Genomic DNA, 18551 nt, shown 5'->3' on the forward strand with positions numbered 1-18551 from the left:
TAATTTAGAGGCACTAAGTATATTCACATCATTGTGCAACCACCACCACCGTCCACCTCCAGAACTCTCGTCCGCTTCCAGAACTCTGTCCCCATGAAACACTAACTCCCTGTTTCCCAGCAGCCCCCCCAACCCAGCCCCTGGCAACCACTCTTCTACTTCCTGTCTCCGTGGATCTGACTCCTCCAGGGACCTCGTCGAAATGGACTCCTACAGTGTTTGTCCTTTTGTATCTGGCTTATTTCACTTAGCGTAATGGCTTCAAGGTTCATCCACGTGCTAGCGTTTAAATTCACTTATTTTTAAGCAGTTTAAATGTAAATAGACAGCACAGGTCTAGAGGTTAAACGCCGAAGCTCTGGGCCCAGCCTGCGTGTGGGTCCACGTCCCAGCTGTGCCACGGAGCAGCTGTGTGACCTTGGGCAAGTCGCTTCCCCTCTCTGTGCTTCAGTTTGCTCATCTGTAAAACGGGGGATAACGTTCGTCCTTCCCCGATAGGGTTGATTTAAAGACCAAACGAGGAGAGTGTCTAGCACGATGCCTCCTGCACAGGAAATGCTCCGTAGATGTTAATAATAGTTATTGTTACAACCAGGACGCGAGAAGTTCTGATGACCAGAAGGATGAAATCCCCGTGGAGAACTACGTAGCTCAGCGCTATATCGAAAACCCCTACCTGATAGGAGGTGAGATGGCGGTCTCTGCCCAGAACAGAGGGCCACTTGGCTCCTCTCACCGCTTCGCGCAACATCCTCCCTCCCCTCCCCCAGTGACCCCATCCTCTCTCGTGGCTTTCAACACCCCCAGATGCCAGTGACCTCCCAGCTTTCTGTCTCCAGCCAGGACCTCACCCCGGCAGCCCGGATCCTGATGTCCCACCGACCCTTGGGCACCTCCCGGCAGCTCACACCCAACATGCCTAAGATTCAACCCTCGCCCTCCCCCTGCCATATGGCTCCTTCCCCAGCCTCCCCATCGGGATACAGCCCCTCCAGCCCCCAGTTGCTAAGCCAGAGGTCGGAGACCATTGTGGGGGTGTTTCTCTCTCTTCCCCTCCCATGTCTGACCTCCCATCAAGCTCCCACGCAGCTCTTGAATCCATCTGACCCCCTCCATCCTGGTTCTGGCCACTGTCCCCTCCCATCCTCACTGATGCCCACTGCTACTCTGGTCCCCTATGCTCCGCTCCAGCACAGTACCCAGGGGGACAAGATCCCCTCAGTGGCTTCCCATGGTTGCTAAAACAGAATCCAAACATTGCACGTGAGCTGGCCCCTGCTGACCTCACTGACCTCGTCTCCTTCCACTCTGCCCTTGGACCGAGCCCTTTGCTCAGGCAGTCCCTCCTGCCCCAAGGCCCGGCCCCTCCAGGCTGGGGGGCACCTCTCTTCCTCTAGGCCACCACTTCTCCACGAAGCCTTCCTTGATACCCTGTCTCCAGCCTTTCCCCCACATTAACCACCTCCGCTCCTCGTTACCTTCTCCTTGTACCTCTTGTGCTCTTGTTGGCATTCACCTCTGCCTGTCCACTGCTCTAACCCCCAAACCTACCATGCTTCCTGGCACACGGTCAGTATTTGTTGCATGAATTCTTTCCTTGCCTGACAGGCCGCAAGTTTGACCTGCGCGTCTACGTGCTGGTGATGTCGGTGAGTAGCTAAGATGGGGCCCTCCTCCAGCAGCAGGTAAGGAAGAGCTGGGCCAGGAGACAGGGGGCAGAAGCCATTCTGGGGGGTGCCTATGTGAGCCTGCCTGGGAGAGCCCAGGGGGCGTCTGAGGGTAAGGCGGGGGCACGGAAACAGATCCCATTTCTGCCATCTCAGAGACCCGAGTCTGGATTTGCCGTCCGCCTGTCCTTTATTCACTCCGCCATTCGTGGTAACCGCAGCTGACCTTTACCGAGCACCTCCTAAGTACCAAACCCCGGTATTCAGCAGGTTTTACTACGTTTGGTCCTCCTAATGACCGGGGAGGCGGGTTCTATTATTATCCTCATGTTACAGATGAGGAAACAGAATCAGAGGGGGTTGAGTGGCTTACCCGAGGTCACGCACAGGTGACGGACAGACCTGGGCTCCCAATCCAGGCGGCCTAGTGCCAGAGTCTACTCTCAGACAAGGAGCTGCCATACCGCCTCTCCCCACCCATTCGTTCAGCAACCGTTCAAACCTTCGTGAGGTGCTCCTCAATGTGGGGCATGAGGACATAGGGGCGTGGGAGGCGGGCTCAGCCCCTGGGCTCCTGGAGCTGAGCGTCTGGTGGGGAACGTGGACACACACCCGGAAGGGTGTCGCGCGTGGTAGCGGAGCAGAGAAGAGTCTCGTTCATTCGGTTCCCTTCTGCGTCTTCTCCCTGCCCCTGACACCAGGGAGGGAGGGGGTGGAATCAGAGGAGGCTGTTTGGACGGATTCTTGAGGGGTGATGTGAGAAGGTAGGAAGGAAGGGCACTCCAGGTGGAAGAAACGACGGGTGCAAAAGCTAGGAGGGGCAGATTGCTCGTATTCACCCCCCTCCCCTTCCTCTCCCTCCTTTCCTTCCTCGACACAGTACATCCCGCTGCGGGCCTGGCTGTACCGGGACGGCTTCGCCCGATTCTCCAACACCCGCTTCACACTGAGCAGCATCGATGACCAGTGTATCCTCGGATCCCGTCTGCCCAGCCCCCTTGCGCCCTGCCCCTCCCCATCCCCCCAGCTGGTCAGGGAGAGCTTCTTCATTCCACCGAGTCCCAAGCTGTGGTCTCGGCACAGGAGATACAGCAGTGGACAAGACGGGCCTGGTCCCTCCCTCCGGGAGCTGACAGTCTTGTGGGGGTGGGGGAGCCCCCGGTGATCCCAGGGGAGCAGCCCCACTCTGCTCAGAGCAGGTCACCCCAAACTTCTCTGCTCGCTCCACACTGACTCACATTCACAGGATGGGAGAGCTCGAGCTCCTTTGGAGAATGTTTGCATCCTTCCGTGTGCCTAGACATTGGCTCACACATTCACTCAAACACAATGCCCTCTTCACCCATCAAACTGGCAGAGACCAAAAATATGATCACACACTATGCTGGCGAGGCTGGGGGAATACGTGTGTCGCTGGTGGCGTGTAAGTGGGTACAACCACTCCAGAGGCAATCTGGCAAATGTCTATCAAAAGACAAAAGCACATACCCTCTGACCCAGCAAATTCCCTTCTGAGAATTTACCCGACATGTACACTCACAATATAGGAAAAGAGAGGTTTAAAGGCAATGCACTGCTCAGCCTTGTTTGTGAGAGAGAGAAAAAAAGGAAATAAAACAAACCGCTCATTTACATGATGGAATACTATGCAGCTGTTAAAAAGGAATGGGGCCGTGCTTTATGTACAGATATGAAATAATCCCTGTGACGTATTGTTAATTGGAAAAGAACAAAGTATAGAACTCTGAAAAGTATGCTTCCATTCACATTACAAATTATATCTCTGTATATGTTTGTATCCGTGCGCAGACATCTCTAGAAGGAAGTGTAAGAAATTAGGAACGGAAGTTGCCTTTGGGATGAGAACTGGGCGGGTGGGGACAGGGGTGGGGAGGAGATAGTTCCTCAGGCACATTTTGATGCCTTTTGACTTTTGAACCACGTGAGTGTATTATCTGGTTAGAATACTGACATCAAAAATAATGTTTCTAAGATTTTTAGATGTGGGGCGCCTGGGTGGCTCAGTCGGTTAAGTGTCCAGCTTCGGCTCAGGTTATGGTCTCACGGTTCATGGGTTCGAGCCCCGCGTCGAGCTCTGCGCTGACAGCTCAGAGCCTGGAGCCTGCTTCGGATTCTGTGTCTTCCTCTCTCTCTGCCCCTCCCGACTCATGCTCTGTCTCTCCAAAATAAATAAACATAAGATTTTTAGACATGAGCATCAGAAGCAAAGAGGCCGGTAATCCAGAAATGGAGAGGTGATGAATCAGCAGGACTGAATTACCTGCCTGTGGGGGAGAAGGCTACGGAAGGTGCTGCTGCTGCTGCTGCTGCTGCTGCTTGGACAACACAGCTAATGCTTCCAGCCAGTTCCCACCCCCTGCCTTAATTTTGTCTCTCGATTATGTGTCTGTCCCGAGCTCATGCACATGCGTCGCCTGCGTGTTAGAATGGCAGTTGGCCCTGCTGAGTATTTCCAACAATTCCCCCCCCTATTTTTCCAAGTCCAGCATTTTTTAAATTTTTTATTAAAAAAAATTTTTTTTAACGTTTATTTATTATTGAGAGACAGAGAGAGACAGAGCATGAGCAGGGGAGGGGCAGAGAGAGGGGGAGACGCAGAATCTGAAGCAGGCTCCAGGCTCTGAGCTGTCAGCACAGAGCCTGACATGGGGCTCGAACTCATGAACCGTGAGATCATGACCTGAGCCGAAGTTGGACGCTTAACCGACTGAGCCACCCAGGTGCCCCAACTCTAGCATTTTTAGTATGTTTGTTTAATTATGTAATTCTAGCAAGCATTTAACATATGCAAGTCATCATTCATTGCAGTTTTATCTTTTGGCCACCATGTGTTTTGTTAAAATTAAATGACACGCGTAAAACCCTTAGGACAGTGCCCGGCACAAAGTGAGCGTTCAGCACACGTTAGTGGTCCCCTGTTCCCTACTTAAAAGTGCTTGTAGGGGCGCCTGGGTGGCGCAGTCGGTTAAGTGTCCGACTTCAGCCAGGTCACGATCTCGCGGTCCGTGAGTTCGAGCCCCGCGTCAGGCTCTGGGCTGATGGCTCGGAGCCTGGAGCCTGTTTCTGATTCTGTGTCTCCCTCTCTCTCTGCCCCTCCCCCATTCATGCTCTGTCTCTCTCTGTCCCAAAAATAAATAAAAAAAAAAAAAAGTTGAAAAAAAAATTAAAAAAAAAAAAAAAAAAGTGCTTGTATATCTCGGGTCATGGCGCCTTGTTAAACAGACCCCGGCCTTTCCCAGGACTAGTTTCTAGTGAACAAGCCTTTGCTGTTTTCACAGTGAGTCAATACACATGATGTTCCACAACTTCCTTTAATTGTTTTTAATTTTCAAACGTTGAAATATTTAAAATATGTACAAAAATGCAGAAAAAAGACTATAAGAGAAATCCAGGCATCCACCACCCAGATTTAGCAGATATTAATATTTTGCTGTATGTGTTTTGTATATGACACACCAACTTTTAAAATAATAAAGCAGGGGAGCCTGGGTGGCTCAGTTAAGCGTCCGACTTCAGCTCAGGTCACGATCTCGTGGTCCGTGAGTTCGAGCCCCGCATCGGGCTCTGGGCTGATGGCTCAGAGCCTGGAGCCTGCTTCCGATTCTGTGTCTCCCTCTCTCTCTGCCCCTCCCCCGTTCATGCTCTGTCTCTCTCTGTCTCAAAAATAAATAAACGTTAAAAAAAATTAAAAAAATAATAATAATAAAACAACTTTGGATCATAAAGTAATAAGACATATTTTAACCTGACCTTAAATATACAGATTTACATTTTTTAAATGTTTTTTTCTTTTATTTTTTTAATTTACATCCAAGTTAGTTAGCATATGGTGCAACAATGACTTCAGGAGTAGATTCCTTAATGCCCCTTACCCATTTAGCCCATCCGCCCTCCACAACCCCTCCAGTAACCCTCTGTTCTCCATATTTAAGAGTTAGAGATTTATATTTTTATATATAGTTCACATACAGTTATTCAAATATATATGCATGTATGTGCACACACAAAATATAAAAATAATGACCTCAGCACTGTAACAATAAATAGAAACAAGTTAAAACACCCTTGAAGGGTGGCAAAATGAACAATAAAACATCTATATGCTATTGTACAGCTGTTATAATGAGGCCAATTAAAATATCATGGAAAGGTATCTAAGACAGACTATTAAAATGAAAAACAACATACAGGTATAGACCTGGTGTGTTTATAATCCTAGTTTTGCTTTTAAGGAAATATGTTTCTATTCAGAAGAAAGTCAGAAAGGATGTTCACTAATTTATAAACTCTGAACACCAAGGGGGATTAGAATCAGGCCAGGAACGTTTATTTTCACCTTTACACGTTTTCCTATATTATGAATTGTTTTTACAACCTTTATGTATTACTTTAATAATAAAAATAATAAAACACTTAAAGAGTATAGCTTTCACAATATAAGTAGTAGAGCCGTTTAAAGGCAAATCAGAAAATTCAGAAAATGTACAAAAAGGAAAAACAGAGAAGAAAAGAAACCTTCTGTGTTCTTATTTTCTAGAGACAATTACTTACCCTGACGTATTTTCTCCCAGGTTCGTTTGTACAGTTTGTTGTTGCATTTTATAAAGGAGTGATCTCAACTGTATAAACATAACTTTTTTTCACTACACATATCAGTATTTTCCTTGTAGACATTTTTTATTAGTTATAAAGTATCCCACCGAGTAGACTTATTGGTTTATTTTTTTTTTAATTTTTTTTTTCAACGTTTTTTATTTATTTTTGGGACAGAGAGAGACAGAGCATGAACGGGGGAGGGGCAGAGAGAGAGGGAGACACAGAATCAGAAACAGGCTCCAGGCTCCGAGCCGTCAGCCCAGAGCCTGACGCGGGGCTCGAACTCACGGACCGCGAGATCGTGACCTGGCTGAAGTCGGACGCTTAACCGACTGCGCCACCCAGGCGCCCCGACTTATTGGTTTATTAATCTTCCACCCTGCAGGCATTTAGAAAGTATTCTGCTTCCTCCAATTGTGACACACAATGCTGGGAAGAAACATATTTTTCATAAATCTTTTACCATATTTAATTTTTCCTTCAGCCGACATTGCAGAGGTGTAAATACTGGATCAAGGGTATATGGGCCAGATTGTTTTACAGAAGGTTCTTTTGTATTTTTATTACCCTTCCATTGACAGGGCCATTTTATCCCAGCTCTCCCTGCTGAAGACAATCATTTGATTTTATTTTTTCAAACAGTTTGGAACTTAAAAAAAAAAGTTTATTTATTTAGAGCGTGCATCAGCGGGGGAAGGGCAGAGAGAGAGAGGGAGAGAGAAAAACCCAAGCAGGCTCCGAGCTGTCCGGGCAGAGCACGACACTGGGCATGATCCCACGAACCGTGAAATCATGACCTGAGCTGAAATCAAGTCGGATGCTCAGCCGACTGAGCCACCCAGGCGCCCCTGAAGACAATCATTTAAAAAAGACTTTTCTGGGGCGCCTGGGTGGCTCAGTCGGTTGAGCACCCAACTTCGGCTCGGGTCATGATCTCACAGTTTGTGGGTTCAAGCCCGGTGTCAGTCTCCGGGCTGATGGCTCAGAGCCTGGAGCCTGCTTCAGATTCTGTCTCCCTCTCTCTCTCCCCCTCCCCCGCTCGTGCTCTGTCTCTCTCAAAAATAAATGAACATTAAAAAAAATTTTTTAAAGACATTTCTAAAACGATTAGCACCCGTAGATGAAGCCTATATGGGCATTCATTACACTTGCAATGATTCTGTGAGTTTTGAGTTTTTCCAAATAAAAAGGTTAAAAAATATGTAACTGACTTAATGGGGAAGCAGGGTTTTGCCTTAGAATTTGCGTTTCTTCCAATTGGTACTTCTTCCTCATTTACATCCCTTTATTTATAGCTTTTTAATTGTTTTTTAATGTTTATTTGTTTTGAGAGAGAAACAGAGCGCGAGCAGGGGAGGGGCAGAGAGAGAGGGAGACACAGAATCTGAAGCAGCTCCAGGCTCCAAGCTGTCAGCACAGAGCCTGATGCGGGGCTTGAACTCATAAACCATGAGATCCTGACCTGATCTCGTGAAGTCAGATGCTTAACCAACTGAGCCACTCGGGAGCCACCCCTCCCCTCCATTTACATCCCTTTAAAATTATGTATCTTCTATTACTAGAAACGTCAGGCATTTTCCCAGATGGTCTTTTAGCAGTTATGTTTTCCCTATATCTATGTATCTATTAGGGTCATAAATTTTTATTGTTAACAATTTATGTGGGATTTTCATGTGATAAAAACATTAGTCTGTCACATTTGCTACAAATCTTTTATCTAGTCATGCTTGCTTTTCATTCTTGCCCTGATATCTGATTATTTTTATTTTTACATGGTTGGCTCTGTTCATCCGCTGACTTCCTCTGTGATTTCTATTGTCGTTTTTAAGCTAAAAAAAATCCCGCTGAAAGATTTCATAACTAATCAGCCCCACTTCCGTCCAGATTGGTTTTGATTGTTTGCTTACTCTTTGCCCGTTTCCCCCACCTAAGTCCCCCCACTTAATAGGGCTCAGGGGTTAAGTGACTTGCTCAGGGGCGAACAGCCAGTAAAAGGCGCAGGTGGGATTTGAACCCAGGCCCATCTGAACTCAAGGCCCACATATGTGACGTCTGGGCCATCGTGGCGCCTTCCTCATCAATGTCCAAGCACAAGTCTTAGTCTGATCTCTGGGGGTTCCATGGAACAGGGCTCACCCTTCTTGTTCACACTTGTCCTTGACCACCTACCTCTCCCAGATGTTCACCTCACCAATGTCGCTGTGCAAAAGACCTCTCCTGACTACCATCCAAAGAAGGTGAGGAAGCTGTGCTTCTGGCCTCCAGAGCCAGCCTTTTGGGACTGGGTTGGGGTGAGGCGATGGTGTACCACGGAGCCCAGGACAGGCCAGTCTTGGGCTCATAGTTCCAGTTCATCAGTGAGGTCAGGACCACCCTTCCCACTTGCAGGACCCAGGACAAGAGTACAGAAGGAGACCCACACATTGTGCGTCTGAATATTTAAAAGTTACGAATCAAAGACACACACCCTGTAACAAAATGTGTTCTATCCTCCTACCTTGAAAGCATTTTCTTTCTTTCTTTCCTTCTTTCTTTCTCTCTCTCTTTCTTTCTTTTCTTTCTTTTTTCTTTCTTTCTTTCTTTCCCTTCCTTCCTTTCTTTTCTTTCTTTCTTTTCTTTCTTTCTTTTCCTTTCTTTCTTTCTTTTTTTTCTCTCTTTTTCTTTCTTTCACCTATCTATCTATCATCCATCCATCCATTTATCTGTCTAATAACCTACAAGGCCAAGTTCGAATTTAGAATTCTCAGACTTCTCAGAGTTAAGAGCCAGAACAGAGGGGCACAGGGAGAGCTGGCTCCCGGCTCACACCCGCTCCCGTCTTTTCCCTCCCCCAGCTCCATCCTACACAGTGGGGGCCTCCTGCATATACGTACCCCTAGCCCCCCGAAAACAGTAACCAGTTGGTCATCTTTGGGCCTCAGGGTACACCCATGGTCAGTGCAGTCTGTCCCCAGGAAGGCAGGCCCAGGGAAGAAACCTGTGCAGGGTGTTGGGGCAGCGACTTCCGGGAGGCTGGGGACCCAGGCTGTGCTCTAGAAAGAAGCACAGGCTCTGGGAGGGCACATCCACCCCTTCCCCTGAGCATGCAGTAGCTTTGCCCTGCAAGAGGGACAAACTCAGAGTCCTCCTAATCACAGGACCCTGGTGGGAGCCTCTTGTCGAAACCCAAGGCCCGTGCTGATGGTGACTGTTTGAGGGTCCCGGCCGGCCAGGTCCCAGTTAACAGAGGCTCCCTCTCCCCCCGCTCCCTGGGTGCTTGGGGCCCCAGGGCTGCAAGTGGATGATCCAGCGCTTCCGCCAGTACCTGGCGTCCAAGCATGGGCCGGAGGCGGTGGAGACGCTCTTCAGCGACATGGACAACATCTTCATCAGGAGCCTGCAGAGCGTGCAGAAGGTGATCATCAGCGACAAGCACTGCTTTGAGCTGTACGGCTATGACATCCTCATAGACCAGGACCTCAAACCGTAAGTGGGTGGGCCGGCAGCCCGGGGAACGGGGGCGGGGTACGTTTCACACACTCTGCACCCAGACGGCCCGGGTGTGGTCTCTGCCGCTTCCTGGTTGGATGCACTTCCTAGTTTTGTGACTCAGTTTGCCCATCTGTAAAATGGACATTGTGCTTATAGAATTATTATGAGGGATAAATGAGGTATTGTCTGTAAAGCACCGAACCCCGTGCCTGGCACTAAAAGACCTTTCCTGAACATCTGCTGAGTCAGCAATCCTTCCCGAGTACCAGGCAAGAAACTTCTCTGTAAGCCCTGCTGCTCTCAGGGTGCAAAGTGCCGTGTAAGGGAATATTGTTACCATGTCACTTCCTGTTAAGAATGTGGTGCATTCATGGGGCGCCTGGGTGGCTCAGTCGGTTGAGCGTCCAACTTTGGCTCAGGTCATGATTTCACGGTTTGTGAGTTCCAGCCCCGTGTCGGGCTCTTGCTGACAGCCTGGAGCCTGCTTCAGATTCTGTGTCTCCCTCTCTCTCTCTGCCCCTCCCTGCTCACGCTCTGTCTCTCTCTCAAAAATAAATAAACATTAGGGGCGCCTGGGTGGCTCAGTTGGTTGAGCGACCGACTTCGGCTCAGGTCATGATCTCGCAGTTTGTGAGTTCAAGCCCCGCATCAGGCTCTGTGCTGACTGCTCAGAGCCTGGAGCCTACTTCAGATTCTATGTCTCCCCCTCTCTCTACCCCTCCCCTGCTCACGCTCTGTGTGTCTCAATAATAAATAAACGTTAAAAAAAAAATTTAAAAATAAATAAATAAATAAATAAACATTAAAAAAAAAAAAAAAAGGAATTTGGTGCGCTCCCACAATCCCCACAGAGGAGGTTGAGCTGTTGAGGAAGACAAGCCTGAGGTGGCAGGGACCATCGTGATGGCCCTCATGTGACACAACAGGACACAGAAGCCCAGTGGGTTTGTTCTGGGCGCTTGGGGTTACACATTAAGTCAAGGGCAGAGCCAGGTCATAATTCCTGGGCTGAGCTACTCCCTGCCTGCACTGCGGCTCCTGAGCTCCTTCCCCAGGGTCACTGGATAGGTGCTGAGGGCTTTCCGAGCCAGCAGTAGGAGCTCTAGACTGATACCTATGTCAGACCCAGGTTCAAGGAAACAGGGTCCGGGTGCCAGCGGGTCTCTCCTTTGCCCCCTGCTACAAAGATGTGGCTGCGGGTATTAAAGTGGACACTGATGGGGAAACAAGCTTGGGGGTGGGAGGGGCGCCCGAGTCTGCCACTCACCTGCCAGATGGGTCCTGCCCTCTCTGTGCCCCAGGTTCTTGCCTGTAAATGACCGGATTTGCACAAAACAAGAGTTTGCAAGCTCTAGGCCCTTGGGCTACTTTTGGCCACAGACGCTTCAATTTTGGAGTTCAAATTATTTTCCTTGTAAATTCATTTGAGCATCTCGAAAAACTGGGAGACGTTTACACAACAATCTGGATGTTCGCCTTTTCTGGAAAACTCAGAACCCTGGGCTCACACTCCCACAGGGTGACAGTCTCCTGGAGGGGCCACCGCTTTAGAGTGGAATGTTCTTCCCGGTTCACCGCTCTCCACCCCTCCCAGCTCCTGCCGCCCGCAGCGGCCATTGCCCACACACGCAAAAGTTCACTAGGAAACGGGACTTTGTCTTGTATTCACAGCTCTAGTGGGAGAAGGAAGAGCAATACGAGGGCACCAAGACCATTCCACCCCCTCCAGCTTGCCTCGTTTGGGTACCACCTGGCCCCAGTGGGGATTTCAAGTTTGTGACAATTGTTTTCAAAAAGTTTTAGCCACTGAAACCTTTCTTCTAGTGGAAAAATGGAGACAGCAACCTTGGTTGAATTGAGGGTTGGGCCCAGGCACCCCATCTAGCCTCTCCATGAAATTCCAGGGTCCCCAGGGACCAGGCAACCCTAAGGCTCTCCATTCCCCTCCTTCCCCAGGTGGCTCCTGGAGGTCAACGCATCCCCATCGCTGACAGCCAGCAGCCAGGAGGACTATGAGCTCAAGACCTGCCTTCTGGAAGATACCCTGCATGTCGTGGACATGGAGGCCAGGTGAGGGAAGGCAGCCTCGCTCAGGCACCCCTGTATGTGACAGTTGGGGCTCCCATCAAGGAAGACAGAGAACTCAGAACCCTGGGACTTGAGTGGCCCTTAGAGATGGTTCGGGCCTGCTCACCATTTTACAGATGGACAAACTGAGATGTCCACACAGGGTTGGATCCTGGTCCAAGGACTCAGCCCTTTTGAGGCACAGCAGGGCCACCTATAGCCTTCTGAGATTCAGTCCAGCAGGATTTCCATGAGACCCTGGACTTCACCTGTCTAAGCCTGTTTTCTGGTCTGTAAAATGGGAAACCTCATGCTAACCCCCAGGATTGTTAAATTAATCTACTAAGATAATTTATTATAAAGTGCCTTGCTCATAGTAAGTGCTCAATAAGAGACTATCTACTGTTATTTTTTTTAATGTTTTTATTTATTTTTGAGACAGAGAGAGACAGAGCATGAGCAGGGGGAGGGGCAGAGAGAGAGGGAGACACAGAATCCGAAGCAGGCTCCAGGCTCTGAGCTGTCAGCACAGAGCCTGACACGGGGCTTGAACCCACAAACCATGAGATCATGACTGGTGCCAAAGTCAGACGCTTAACCGACTGAGCCACTCAGGCGCCCTGAGACTATCTACTGTTATAACGATGTGCATATGATGGGAAAACCCAGGGTCTGACTTCAGGAATGGCTGATTCCAGGTTCTCAGTCAGTATTGGTTGATTCCCTTTCTTTCCCTTTCTCCTTCTCCGTGACCCACCTCTTTCCTGTGTATTAGCTTTTTCCCAATTATTCCAGCAAAAGTTTGAGGGCTAACTCTCATTCTTATTGGTGGGGATTATGTCAATGCCTATCTCTGAACCAATCATTGTGACTCTGATTGCCTGGGCCTACATGTTGTGCCCATCTCCCAGGGGAGTAGGATCAGCCCTGAGCTGAGCCATGTGAGTGAGAGAGGGAGGAGTGGTTCTCAAAAAAACCCAAGGTACCCTGAGGCTGAAAGAAGCTGAAATGGGTGCTGAGCAGGTAGAACCTCAACTGTCCTCTGTATCTACCATCATTCATTCATTCAACAAACATTTGAGCTCCTACTATGTGCCAAGACCTGTGCCCCACACCGGGGACACAGTAAAGGACACAACAGACCTAGTCCCTGCCTTCCTGCAGTTTATAGTCTGGGAAGGACAGCAGACTTTAAGTATAAGTAGGTTCATGTTACCGAGGGCAAGGGTGGGGGCCTGGGGACAATATGGGAGACGACCCCTCTGAAACCTGGGAAATGGGTGAACAAAAGAAGAAATGCTGACAGCGTGGGCACGAGCAGGGTGCCGGGAGGGATCAGGAGCCTCGCCTGGGTCTTAGGGCTTCACCAGGTGCACCTTCATTAGCCCCTTGTATCTCCTGCCCATCTAGGCTCACAGGAAGGGAGAAGCGAGTGGGAGGCTTTGACCTCATGTGGAATGATGGCCCTGTCAGCCGAGAAGAGGGGGCTCCTGACCTGTTGGGGATGGGGAATTTTGTGACCAACACACACCTTGGTAAGTGGGGCCAGGTGGGGAGTGGGCACGGGGGATGTGTCATGAGAGGAGCCAGGTAGTCTAGGAGGCAGCTTGGCATAGTGGTTAGACCGTTTTAATTTGATCTACAATTTACCAGCTGTGTGACCTCGGGCAAGGGACTTAACCTCTCTGTTCCTCATCTGTAAAATGGAGACAAAAGAGTTTTTATCTCAACATATGCCTAGAACGCCACCTGGCACATGGCAAGAGATATTATTCATCTATCAGGAGGTGGATTGCAAAAGGCTTAGGTGGAAAAGAACTCCAAAAATGTACAATGTGGTAAAAGAAATTAAGGACTTCAGGGCTTGACTTTAAACTTGGTTTTTAAAAAGTGAAAAATTTTCTTGATTATAAAAATTATTCACTCATTGTAGAGTATTTGAAAACTAAAAGGGAATAAAAAACCATCCAGACATAACCAGCTTCAACAATCTGTTGTATTTCCTTCCAGTTTTTCAAAAATGCCTATATTTATACTTTTTTCTTTACAACATTGGCATTGGGCTGGAGTTTTGAGTCCCACTTTTCCACATACTATATTCCATGTCATTCAACAATACTAATAAGAGCCTCTCTTTTGGAAACACTTTTTGGCCAGGTCCAAGCTTTACGTACATCATTTCATTTTTAGGCAGCTTGTATCATTTTATAGATGGAGAAGTGGTCTCCAGGTGTTACATAACTTGCTGAAGGTCCCAGTTATAAGTGATGAGGAGTTGAACTCCAATCCCTCTTACTCTAAAACCTGAATGCTTGGGTGCTAGAAAATTCTATCCCTTAGCACAATTAAAAACAAAATTACTCTACAGCTGTAAAATATTCCAGCTTGTATATAGGTCAACCTTACTAAATCAATTTCTCCTAATTGAACATTTGGTATGATTCCAATTTTTTTCTTTTATAAGTAATGCCATGCTGTGATGAACATCTTCTCACATCAAGCTCAGCTGAAATTCTGGCTATTTCTTTAGGACAGATTCCTAGAAGTAGAAGTACTGGGTCAAAGGGATGGACTTATTACAGCCAAATTGCTTTTTAGAAAGAGTACACAGATTTGCCTGCTCTGAATAAAACACACACACGCACACGCACACGCACACGCACACACACACAACACCACAAAAAACCTTTGTCAACTAGATGGGTAAAAAAGTAGATTTGTTTTTATGTGCATTCTGTTGATTACTGGTTATGTTGCAGAGTTTTTCAATTCGTATTTCTTCTTTTGTAAGCTGTCCATAGTCTTTATGCAGTTTTCAGTGGCTTGTTCTCTAAATTTATAAAGGCCTTGGATATCAATACATTGATGACATTACCCCTCTGTCAAATGTATTTATAAATATTTTCCTGAATTTGTTATTTGCTTTTTAAATTTTATTTAAGTGGCTTTTTTTTTTTTTAATGAAAAGAAGTTTTAAATCTTTTTTTAGGGTTTGATAGGATTTAGGATTGAGTTTGGCTACAAGCAACTGAAAAGCCAAATAATAGTTACACAGAAAGGGAATGATCTGTTTTGAGCCACAGGATGTCTTGGGGTAGGTGACAGGGCTGACACAATGGATGCAAAATGCCCCCAGAGACCCAGCGCTTTCTTCTCTCCACTTGGCTACACTTAGTGGGTTGCCTTGGTGCTCATGCTTGTTGCCTCATGGTTACAACATGGCTGCTCCTACTCCAGACACTGTGTCTTCGTCCCAGGCAGGAAGAAGCAGGAAGGCCCAAGGGCCAAGGCTTTTCCTTCAAGATTTGACTCTTTATTCCAAAAGGGAAACCCTCCCAGGGCTGACATCTTATGGGCAAGAACTGGGTCACATGGCCACCCCAGCTGCAAGGAAGCCTGGAGTGTCGATTAATTTGCTTGAGAAAGGAGAAGAGAGGGGATTTATGAAAGGCTTTTCTACAGCAGTGCCACCTTGTGTTGTTGCAAGATGACTCTACAGAGCTTTCAAGCTTTGATGTGCATATATATAATCATCTGGAAATCTTGTTAAAATGCAGATTACGATTCAGTAGGTTTGGGATGCGGGCCTAACATTCTGCCTTTCTAACAAGCTCCCAGGTGATGCTCTCCTAGTTGACTGTTGCTATGTAACAAACAAACTCTCCCCAAACCTAGAGGCTTAAAACAACTTCTGTCCCATTTGCTGATTCTTCAGGTCTAGCCTGGGGTCATTCATAAGGCTGCAGGCACCCGGCCGATTCACTGAGACACAAGGCCTAGAATAGCCTCATTCGCACAGGTGGTGGTTGTGATGCTGGCTGTCAGCGGGGCCTCTCTTTCCAGGTGGCCACTCATCCTCCAGCAGCCCAGCCCTGGCTTCTTCCCATGGTAGTCTCACGTTCCAAGAAGGTGGGAGACCTAGCAAAGCCCCCTGAGGCCTAGGCTCAGAAGTCCCACGGTGTAGTGTCATTCCGTCACAATCCATTAGTCAAAGCTGCTGTAGCCCAGATTCACAGGGCAAGGAAATGGAGCCCTCCACTGGGTCAAGGAGCGGCAGTCACCTTGCAGGAAGGCGTGCATATAGGAATGGAAGGAGTTGTTGCAGCCATCTTTGGCAACCATCTGCCTCAGATATTAATGCTGCTTATCCCTGGACCCTGTCTGAGTCGCAAAGATGCAGAACAGTGGCTCTCCATCTTGGCCGCTATAGGAATTATGCTGGAGCTTTCAAAAGTACTAATGTCTGCTGAAGGTAAAGATACAGTTGATCTGGCCCTTAGGAGTTTAAAAAAAAAATTTTTTTTTAACGTTTATTTATTTTTGAGACAGAGAGAGACAGAGCATGAACGGGGGAGGGTCAGAGAGAGGGAGACACAGAATCTGAAACAGGCTCCAGGCTCCGAGCTGTCAGCACAGAGCCCGACACGGGGCTCGAACTCACCGACTGTGAGATCATGACCTGAGCCGAAGTCAGACGCTTAACCGACTGAGCCACCCAGGCGCCCCTGGCCCTTAGGAGTTTTAAAAGGTCCCAGCTGACTAAAGCACAGCCTAGTTGAGAGCCCCTGCTTTAGAAGTCTCTAGAATAATCCCCAAGTCTCCAGTCGAGCGTCTGGGTGCGAGCACAAGAGAAGCTGGTCGAGTTGGGAAGAGCCTGGATGAAATGAAGGGTTGAAGGGTCTCCGGGTGAAAAGATCAGCAGGTAACTCAGAGATGAGTCTAGAACTCCAACAAGAGGCTTGCATTGGACACAAAGATTTGGGAGTTATGAAGGAACCAGGTAGTTCCATGGAACTCACTTTGGAAAACCCTGGGGACGCATATAGTGGGCCTCAGCTCAATGAAGCCTTGATAATCAGTTGAGTACCCAGGAGGCTCTGGGGTGCTGAGAGGGCAGATGCCTCCAGGTCAGTAGTTGTGGCCACAGCGATGCAGTCATTCAGCCAGCATCTGTGAGCGCCATCAGTGTGCCTGGCACAACTAAAGGACCGTGGCGCTGCCTCACAGACCAGCCGTGAGAACAAACGAGAAGCGGGTAACGCCGTGAAGGTGCTGAGAGGAGGTGTCTCAGAAGCTCCTGTCGGCCTCTCAGCATGGATTGCCTGGGACACCCTGCCAGGAGTAGGGGCCACTTGCGGGGAAAATTCCTCTCTTAACCACTTGTGCCTGCCATATGGGGTTGGGTAAGGAAGGGAAGGAAGCTAACGTTTAACCTGTTAGGTACCAGGCACTATGCTAGCTTGCAATGTTTTCACCAAGCGAAGCCAACAGGAAAGGTAGTGTGGGGTAGTGGTTAAGAGCGTGGCCTGTCTGCTGACAGTGCAGGGCCTGCTTGGGATTCTCTCTCTCTCTCTCTCTCTCTCTCTCTCTCTCTCTCTATCTCTCCGCCTCTCTCTCTCTGCCCCTCCCCTGCTCACACTCTCTCTCAAAATTAAAAAAAAAAAAAAAGAGCTTGGCCTCTGGAGCTAGATCTGGGTTCGAGTCTCAGTCTGCTACTTGCGGTATGATTCGAAGCAAATTTCTTACCCTGTCTGAAACTCAGTTTTCTTCTAACACGTCATTCCTGTGAAGGCTCAGCAAGTTCATCCGCATTCAGCACCGGGGTTGAATGTTACCTTTTTCTGGTGATCCTTACATTCAGTCCACAAAGCAGGTATCCTGGTTGATTGATGAGAAAGCTATGCTCAACAGGGGAGAATGATCTGCTTGAGGGCGTGCAGTTCAGGAGTGGAGTCGGGACGAAAAACACAGGGAAAAACACAGGCCATCCGGAGTTGCACGACTCCTGCGGGCCCTCCCTCTTCCAGGAAGTGGGAGCACAGGCCCCTCCACGCCCCCCATGTCTCCTCTACCAAGGACAGGCCATCCCAGCTAACACTCCATTTCCCTTCCAGGCTGTGTCAACGATCGGAAAAAACAGCTGAGGCAACTGTTCCGCTCCCTTCAAAGCCAGAAGAAAGCCTCCAGTTAGTCCCCGCGGTGGGGAGGAAAGCGACCCTGGGAGGTGCCAGCACAGTCCTCTCCCCCCTCTTTCCAGCACAGCGGTGCCTCCAAGCACTCACCTCCCTCCCTCTGGCCTGGCAGCAGCGTTGCTGCTTACTGCTTGTTCCACGTCCCCTGGATGCCCCCACCTGGGCACCTCTGCACCAGGAGACGGCCAATCCCTGGGACTAGATGCGTATTAACCTTGAGGGATTGGCCTGGCCATCGGGCCTGACAAGGACAACCGCAGCAAGTTCTGCTACCCCAGAGAGATCCTGTCTAATAAATGAGAACAGACCTCACTCGGAGTCACTGGGCACTGGGCCTGGCTCAGGGCATGATGCTGACCGGAGCCAGGCCCTCCTGGCTTTGAGCCTTTGATGTCTTGAAGGTCAGTGCTTAAAACAAGCCTTCAGGAGCAAGGGGTCAGGGGCTAGGGAACTGGTCTTAAGGTGTGCTTGCAAAGCAAGCACTTACTGGATTACTGGGGGTCTGGGGAAAGGCTGAGCCCTAAATACACCTTTCCCTCCATGCAACACCCTGACTTGGCGTGTCAGGAATTCATGGAGCTCCCCTGACCATCTTGACATCAACAGGCCAGAGCATCCTTGTTTTTCAAGTGGACAAGGTAAGGATCGGGAAGGCCAAGCTGCTTAGCGAGGGTCTCTGCAAAGGTGCACTTAGGAGGCAGCTAGGTGATGTGGGGCCTCTACGCACCTTCCCGAGGTTGGGAGCTGAGCTTTTTAA

The 18551-nt window shown here is 48.8% G+C and overlaps 1 protein-coding gene across 2 annotated transcripts in view; it reads left to right on the forward strand.

Annotated features, from left to right (window-relative positions):
- The window catches only part of TTLL9 (tubulin tyrosine ligase like 9), a 41505-nt gene extending 23399 nt beyond the window's left edge, over positions 1-18106 (forward strand). The window contains exons 8-15 of one of the 2 annotated variants that reach the window (XM_078444166.2): positions 596-686; positions 1609-1649; positions 2548-2635; positions 8463-8521; positions 9553-9749; positions 11712-11825; positions 13233-13357; positions 17717-18106. In XM_078444166.2, coding sequence (XP_078300292.2) covers positions 596-686; positions 1609-1649; positions 2548-2635; positions 8463-8521; positions 9553-9749; positions 11712-11825; positions 13233-13357; positions 17717-17793 — 792 coding nt within the window. In that variant the 3' untranslated portion in view covers positions 17794-18106. The remainder of the gene's footprint in view (positions 1-595; positions 687-1608; positions 1650-2547; positions 2636-8462; positions 8522-9552; positions 9750-11711; positions 11826-13232; positions 13358-17716) is intronic. The other variant, XM_078444167.2, reaches the window with a different exon arrangement.
- Positions 18107-18551: the final 445 nt, after the last annotated feature.

The sequence above is a fragment of the Panthera onca genome, chromosome A3, assembly GCF_046562875.1.
Source record: "Panthera onca isolate mPanOnc1 chromosome A3, mPanOnc1 haplotype 2, whole genome shotgun sequence".
Taxonomy (NCBI): domain Eukaryota; kingdom Metazoa; phylum Chordata; class Mammalia; order Carnivora; family Felidae; genus Panthera; species Panthera onca.